The 8,647-nt window shown below is 33.6% G+C and overlaps 1 protein-coding gene across 1 annotated transcript; it reads left to right on the top strand.

Moving 5' to 3' along the window:
* Nucleotides 1-829: 829 nt before the first annotated feature.
* LOC149539629 (uncharacterized) lies at nucleotides 830-2,857 on the top strand. The gene is made up of 6 exons (XM_089799272.1): nucleotides 830-1,130; nucleotides 1,220-1,693; nucleotides 1,795-1,891; nucleotides 1,971-2,105; nucleotides 2,355-2,413; nucleotides 2,565-2,857. The coding sequence occupies exons 2-5, from the start codon at nucleotides 1,624-1,626 to the stop codon at nucleotides 2,377-2,379; spliced, it is 327 nt and encodes a 108-aa protein (XP_089655398.1). The 5' UTR covers nucleotides 830-1,130; nucleotides 1,220-1,623; the 3' UTR covers nucleotides 2,380-2,413; nucleotides 2,565-2,857.
* The last annotated feature ends 5,790 nt before the right edge of the window (nucleotides 2,858-8,647 follow it).

The raw sequence follows: 8,647 nt of genomic DNA, 5'->3' as shown, positions 1-8,647 counted from the left end.
TAAGTTTTTTTTTGTTATCTATTGCTTTCAGTTAGCTAAAGTTTTTATGTTTAATCTTTGTGACAAGACGATATGGATCCCACACATGATAAAGGCCACGAGGATGCTACTCCCTCCCATTCTTCAACAAGGGTAAACTTTATTGAAATTGTACAAATTAGATAGTTGAAAAATGTTATATTATTACATTGTTTTATTTACAGTTTTTGAGTTTTTATGATAGTTTTAGTGATATTTCTCTCACAATTTGATGTTTAGGATAAGGGAAAAGCACCTGCAGTAAGTATAGAGCCAATAGCTACCCCTTATAATGATGATATTGTAAAAACACCTAATGTAACAATTATGTTGAACAAAAAAAATTAATTTTTTTAAAAGAAATAATGAGAATTTTGGATGAAGCAAATTTTCCATCCGAGGAGATGATGAAGAGGCTATCTAATTTGAGACTGAAAGCTTGTCATTATGAAGTAAGCAGTAATGAATCTTTAGTTATAACAAAAGTCCACTAAAGATTTATATTTTATAATCTTTTATGTTGTGAAGTAAAATATGTAATATGTGTTCTTGTTACAGGATTTTTTGGCAACTGATCCAGAACCTAGTTAAGGACAACATGATGAGGCTGGTACTAGTAGAGCTCCGACTACCATTGGTAAAATAATCTTTTAGTTGACAAGTTACAAGGAATTTTTTATTTCAAACATTCAAAAACTTCTTAACTCTTACTTTTATTATTTCAGAATGTCTTTGCTAATAATGTATTATTCAAGTCATCAAGTGCAGGAGACTCTTAGGAGGTTGATAGATGTCCATACGAGATTGCTGACTGCAATGTCAGCAATAAGGGGATGTCCAGCTGGTAAATCCTTGTTTTGCTATATTTGGTTTTGTGTTAATTATGAGTTAATAATTTGTACTTTTATCTTGGGTGCATCACATAGTGGATTTTTTTTTAGTTGTAGGAGATGCACTGTCTGCTACACCAAATGCAGATCATAGTGCATGTATTGGTGATAATTCACCATCATTTCCTAGAGCTACCTATGTTTATAGCACGGGAGCTATGCAGACATCATTGTTGATTGACAATGATGAATCAATTCCTTTAAAATATTCGAAGATTCTAGGTACTTTAAATAATAAAAATTATATTGTAATATGCATTTACCTATTCATAAGAAGCTTTGGATTGATTATCCCATGACATTTTTTGCAGGAAATGATAAATTTTATAAGAAGCTTTATGACCTCACACTACAAACATTTGGGCCCACCATCTGTACAAGTTGGAACATCATAAGTGAACTAATTTTATCCCACTATTTTTTTTCATATCATTAATTGGTGCAACATCTTTCCTTTCATTCAGGTCTTTTCTTTTACTAGCTATATCTAACAATTTTGTGATTTTTCTTAAAAGGTGGAACTTTCAAGATAAAAAATTAAAAGATCAGCTCATCAAAGATTTAGAGCATGAGTTTGGTATTAATATTTTTTATCATAAAAAAATGTTACAAAAAGCTTGCAAACATCGTAAGGTTGTAAGGGACTCATATAGAAAGAGTCTCATCCTAAACTTGAAGTACGAGCGTCCTCCCTTTATTGCAGTGAGTGAATGGAATGAGTTCATTTTGGATGAAAAATAAAAAGGGGATGGTCGAAGAGAAATTACACCAGCAAATGCGAGAAGGTATGCAATAGTATTAACTACTAGTGCATTAATATAATAATGCTCTAATTAGTACTGATCTTTATATCTATATCATCTAACATATTTCAAACTTTTCATAGGTTGCAGGACACATCAAAAGCAACAAAGGCCAGGGTGGAAAAGATTGGGCAACACAGACTTGGCTCTGGGGGATATTCTAAAATCAAAGCATGAGTTGTAAGTAGTAGTAAATGAATTGCAGAGAAAAAATATTTATAAAATGCAAATAATTTTGTTAATTAATAAGAAAATGCAGAGCACTAATTTTAATCTGGAGGCCACGAAAGAACACAAAAGAATTGTCTTCAAACAAGGCTATGCAGTTGTGGCTGAACACCTACGACAAGCTTCCATTGCCCCAACTGAACAATCTCCTGCATCATGTGCACAGGTAAATATTCAAAAAAAATATATTAGAAATTGAATACTTGAGCAACAATCTATTTGATAATAATGTGCATGACATTGCAATGTAGCCTGTTAATCATGACATAGATCATACGCCACATCATGAAGCCCCTGATGTGCATCATATTGTCCATGGAGGTGCTCATTTTTTATTTAAAACTAATTATGTAATTATTAATATAATTTAACATCTTTAATTGAACTTGGTGTAACCTTTTTGTGTATATTTTAGAGGATATAGAATCATGTCGTGTTGATCGAGTGCCGGAGGATGTTCAAATTGATTAGCAGGTAGATCATGTCACACATTCAAGTAAAGATAATCTATGTTTTGTTCTTTTAAGTTAATTTTTGATTTATAGTTCTTTTACTTAAATAAAAACTCATAATTCACTAATATAAAATGGTGTGAATTTAACTCATGAAGTACTTGTTATTGTAGTGGACCCCCCTTTGGTGTAGCAGCCTCACGTTCTTGAACAGATGAGGAGGAGACATGTGTTGCAATTAGAACTAGTAGAGGAGGGGGATGACGAGGACATTGATATTGCTCTTCGAAATTTCATGAAAAAAAAATAGCAAGAGAGCCAAAAAGAAATGATTGTTGTGTGTTAATGAATTTTATGTATTAATGACTTATTCATGAATGTTGTGTGTTAATGAATTTTGTGTTAATGAATTATTCATGAATGACTTACTCATGAATGTTGTGTGTTAATGAATTTTATGTGTTAATGAATGTTATCATGTCATTATAATGATTGAATGTTATATTTCAAAAATAGATGAATGAATGAATGTTATTAAATGTTAATGGGGAATTTAGAGTGATGTTGGGGGTGGGGGAGGGGCCAAATGAGCTTCCACCTTCATATGGTTGGCCTTGTTTAGTAAAGAATATTACACTATTCTCGAAACAAAGTGAAGCTCAAACTTTAAAGATAAGCTTATAGTTAATAGTGACAACCAATTAGTAAGTCCAAATGAAGTTCTTTGTTATAGGTACCTTTTTAGTTTTTAAAGCAAAATGTCATGTTTTAATATTGTGTAGTTTTTTTCTTAAGTCAAAGTATTCTTTTACTATAACAACATAATTTATGACCATTTTAATAACTATTCTAACATTGCTTTATGACAAATCCTATTTTGGCAAAAATGGCGATAAGTGGTACTGTCTATTCCTTGGGAGATTGGATTGCATAGGTATGTATCTCAAAATCATTTTCATGTGGTAGAAATGCATACTTACAACCATTTCATTCTACATTTAAAAACATTGATGACACTCTAGACACAAAATAATATTCATGCTATTGACTTGACAATGCTATGAAGACAAACCAATTTTTTAATTTGAATGAACTCGGATGTTCAGATCTGGTCTCCTTGGATTTAGTCTTCATGGTTATTTGTCTCATTATTACTATCATCATGGTGAGGTAACACCTTTTCCTTCTTTCTTAGTCTCTTACAGTTCATACTTGTTTAATTTGAGTAATTTTTGAGTTCCTTACAAAAAGGGTATTGTAGACACTTAAAATCATCCCAAAAAACTATATTAATTTATTTAATATTGCCCTTGACATTATAATTAATTACTTATTGCTTACTTATAATTGTCATATTCTTCTACCTATTTAATTAAATTTATTTAATTAAATAGGTTCATTTTCCTAAGGTATTTAAATTTATTTTAATTACTTTCAACCTAATGTGTTAAATTTATTTAATACATGACCCTTCCATAAATCCCCCTTTTAAATAAATTCTATTTATTTAAATACCTCCATCTCATTAATTCCTCTAAACCTATGATTAAATTAAATATTATTTAATCTAATCTTAAACCTAGACTAAAGCCTACTCTACAACCATCCCTTTCGTCCTCCTAAGCCTATCTACCATTTAATCTCACTTAATAACCCTTAATCATCTTGCTAATACCTTCTTAAGTCGAAGTGTGTGCTCACACATGTGTGAGACCACTCCCTCTTGCAAGCTTTGTCCCCCACTCTTCTCTCCAAGTTTTCTCACACATGTGTAAGAAAACTTTGAATTGTTGACCACTTGCATGGCTCGATTATGTGTCTCCTTATAGCACTATGTGATGCCACATAGATGCCACCTCACCTAGGGTCTCCCTCAAGCCTATAAATAGAGCCCTTGTCTCAAGCATTTTCATCTCACATAATTGCATTGTTATCATACTAGTTTGAGTTTTGGGTTTTCATAGTGGAGCTTTCATAGTGATTTCTAGGTTGCATACTAACTCTTGGTATCTGGTTTTTTGATTGTATTTGCATTATTAGTCTAGATTTCTTATGCATTTGCATTTTTATTTCACTTGCATGTTAGTGTAGCTTGCATATTAATTTAGTTTCTTTTGTTCCATTTCACATCTCCATCTTTGAATGCCTTCAAACATGGCTTCTTCCATAGCCATTTTTTGAAGTGTTCTTCATTCCATATAGCATAGGTTCATGATTTCATCATTCACATTTGCACATTCACCATTCAAGATATTCAATCACATAGTTGTGTTTGGGAGAGCACATCAAACATACCTCCAATCTTAACACACCAACAAGGCCTCTTATGGGTGCCTTTGTTGAGTTGTTTGAGGTTGCTTGAGGATTTGGTTTGTTGGTTGCTAAGAGTTGCAAAACTGAAGCAAGCATTGGTTAGTTTTTTTATCTTGATAAGTACTTGATGTATATGTGATTTAAACTAATGTTTGTGTGTTGATTCATACTCTCAATAGGTCACTTTCTTTAGCATAATTTTTGCATGCTCGGTGGGACCTACATTCCTGTTTTCATTTCAAAAATTTGTCAAGAATTTGCAGTCTGTTGCAAAAAACCTCACATTGTCATCTACTTCAAACAAAGTGTGGTCTATGTTCTGTCATCTCCGTAGACCAGTGTCTGCGCAAATTAGTGTCTACGCATTTCAGTGTCTTCATGTCATTTAACCACTTTGCATTTGGGGACATAGTTCTAGCATCTGTGTAGATTATTTTGTCGTCTGTGTTGGGGGTGTGTTCTAAAATTTCAAAAAACAATCTGTCATCTGCATGTAATATTCTATCATCTGTGATCTTCATATTGTCTTTTGCATTGTGTGTTAGGTGTCCTTTTGTCATCTGCATTTTAGTGTCTCTAAGCTTCAACTATCGTCTACGCCTAGCAAACAATACCATCTGACTATAAATTGTACATTGTTTCCTTCCATCGTCTACATTTTTTGACGTCTCTAAGTTATGGTGTTTGCATGTTTCGACGTCTCTGTGTTCTATCATCTGCGCCTAAGGTCTATTGTCTGCACTTTTTGATAGAATTGTGAAACTTTGAAACATTATTATTTGCTAACTGGTGGTTTGCAAGGACTGCTAATGAATTTTCATGTAGAAAACAGATCTTGAAACACTTAAAACAAACCAATAGTGATTTTTATCACTTTAGGATTAAAGGTTAATTAACTTGCATGTTATAATCATTTTTCCTTTGAATGAATGTTGCAAATTAATGAGTAATCTCCAAACACTCTTGAGTGCCTAAAGAAAAAAAATTTCATCCAATCTTAAATGCCTTAAAGGAATTTATTCATATTTCATTGAAATGGATGTTTAAGTAGAAAACTCAATCTTGAATGCCCTTAAAGAATGAATCTTATTTTCATTGGAATGTATGTTTAGGGTAGAAAATATTTGGAATTGGTGCTTAAAATGAATTCATACACTCTTGAATGTCTTAAGGGAATGGACATGCATGTTTAAGATAGCAAACATTTGAGCTTGGTGCTTAAAATGAATTCATACACTCTTGAATGCCTTAAGAAAATTAACATGAATGTTTAGACTAGCAAACATTTGGAATTGGTGCTTAAAATGAATTCACATACTCTTGATTGCCTTAAGGAAAGTTGATTTTATTTTTAGCATTTTGTTTATACACACACTCGATTTACTTTCTTGTTGATGAATCCATGCTTTTATTTATGTTGGCGATGATTTCAAGTTGGAAAGAATATTGTATGCTTTAAACACATGTGTCTTCACATAGATATCAAAACCTAAAGTTTCATTGGGAAAGAAAAAGTGTCTTTTAAACTCAAAGGCCACTTACATATTCTCTCCCCTCGCGCCTTTAGGTGATCTTGGGTGCACAAGAAATAAGTGGTCTTGTTTTTATCTTTTTAAGAGGTCTTCTTGGGAATTTCATCACCTCTTGGGACGACCTCAACTCTAGTGTTCTGGTAGAGTATAAAAATTGGGAGGTGAATCGAAAGACACTTATCTTAGAAGTAAAATCTTGTCACTCTTGGTTAAGCCTCAAAAAAATTTATACCTTTGGAAAGTGAAGGAGGAGATTTGGGTTACCATCTCCACCTAGCTATGTGGCATTATTTTCTTTCATCTATAGATTTGGGCCTCACGTACCTTGCGTATATCAAGGACACCCTTTAGATAAGCCTTGAATATCCTAGTTGCAACCTTATTAGGATTTTTGATGTGTTCTACGTGCCTGCTTGTTTAAACATTCAAAACCAACACAAAACATCAAACAAGTGCAAAACAAGTGAAATTGTGATTTAAACTCTAGTGAGAGAAATAGTAGTTATTTTCAAAAGTCTTATATTGGTCTAGTATTGCAAATTGGTTAAGTCTAGTTTGTGCTTGAAACTATGTCTTGTTTTGTTCCTACCATGACTGATAAAGTCAAACATAAGAAGGTGAAATTGTCCAAACCATCTGTCTACAAGGAAAGGAAGAACCTAGCACACAGTGACAAATAATTTTGATATGCTATCAAAGACATTAAAAAAGAAGAAGCCAAAGAAGACTGCTACGACAAAATTGAGTACAATGCAAAACTTCAAAATTGGTCTACCTTCCTAGGAGTAAACCCTAGGTTTTTTTTCCTAGTGAGTGAGGATTGAGTTAACCATATAAGTGACCACCACACTTGCACTTTCCACATATCATTTTCTTTTTCCACACTGCTAGTCTTCCATTTGCAAATTTCCTCTAAAACACTTGATCATTTGAACCTAAAGACTTTGGCATAAGAACACCTTTGGAGATCACAACACTAGACCTTTTATCCACAAGAAAACACCTATCACTTATTTGGGATCACAAGTCCATCACCAAATAGTGAGTAATCACACTTTATTTGCTAAACCAAAGTCTTTTGTTTACATCTAGGTTATTGTCCCCTTTCATTGCGTAAGGTTTAATAGTTCTCTCCCACATGCCCTTCTTTCTTCCATAGTCTTCCACCCATTGGTTTGGTCACTAGTGTATGGTACATACATGATCTGACAAATTCAAATTTGATCCCATGTCTCGTTTATTGGACTCATTAAGACAAAAAGAGATGGAGAATCCTTTCCCTCCACATGTAACATCATTAGGGGGATGATTTACCTCTAGTTCAAACTTTGGCATGCCTAGCTTAACATCCACACAAGAAACAAAAGATCCTTTTCACAACACAACTTTTGGAAATGATGATGAGGAAGTATACCAAGAGGAAAACCCTATTGACAACAACAATATCCCTAACAATGTCTGAACATTTCTTGCAGATCCATACAATGTTCAAATGATGGAAAAATATATTAGGGCAAACAAAACTAAGATCTTCCTAAACTTGGTTAAAGATGGTGTTAATGTCCCTACAAGCTTTGATGAGACCACCTTGTTTAGATAGATTATGAAGGGTGGTTCTACCGTGTTGCCAAATACAACCCAAGCATCTAGCCAAGGACCAATGGTGACAACTAGTGCTACATCTACATCAAGTGGCACCACACAACCAACATTCCAATTAAGTGTGGAACATATCCAACAAATCATTAGTGCCATACCCAACACCACTATGCGTGCTAGTATTCCGTAGTCCACCTTAATATGTCCAACTGTGGAATGCTTAAACATTGGGAAAATGTCTACTCAACATATGGCAATTCTGACACAACCAATGTATTCCGGTTATTTGTAAATTTCAGCAAATATGGTAAAAACATCTGTGCTAATTCTGATAACTGCATATCAATACATTGGCCAAAGTGGAGCACTTCCACCACCCCATAATACATTTGGAACTCCTTATAGCTTGGGAGGTGGATTTACAAATACTCAACAATCACAAATGCAACCAAATCAAGATTTAGTCCAACAATTGCATGAACTTCAAAATTTGGTACATAGCATGACTAAGAAAGGGGTGAAAGATTTCTCTTTTGAGGAAGTTTGTCCCTTTCCATTTGATAGATCTATTAGTGTGGTACCATTCCCATCAAACTTTGAGATTCCAAAATTTCACAAATATACGAGAGAAACATGTCCTATCACACATCTCAAGGAATTCTCGGTGTTGTGTCAAGATGTAGCCTATAATGAAGATTATCTTAAGAGGCTCTTCACACAAAGTCTTGGAGGCCCTGCACTAGAATGGCTAATGAACTTACCCAAGGGTTCCATTACTTCTTTCAATGACCTAACAGCAAAGTTTGTAGCAC

Source organism: Cupressus sempervirens, chromosome 9, assembly GCF_028749045.1.
Source record: "Cupressus sempervirens isolate cs-2001-9-10 chromosome 9, ASM2874904v1, whole genome shotgun sequence".
Classification (NCBI taxonomy): Eukaryota; Viridiplantae; Streptophyta; class Pinopsida; order Cupressales; family Cupressaceae; genus Cupressus; species Cupressus sempervirens.
Note: the sequence above shows the minus strand (reverse complement) of the source record. Positions and strands in the feature narration are given on the sequence as shown.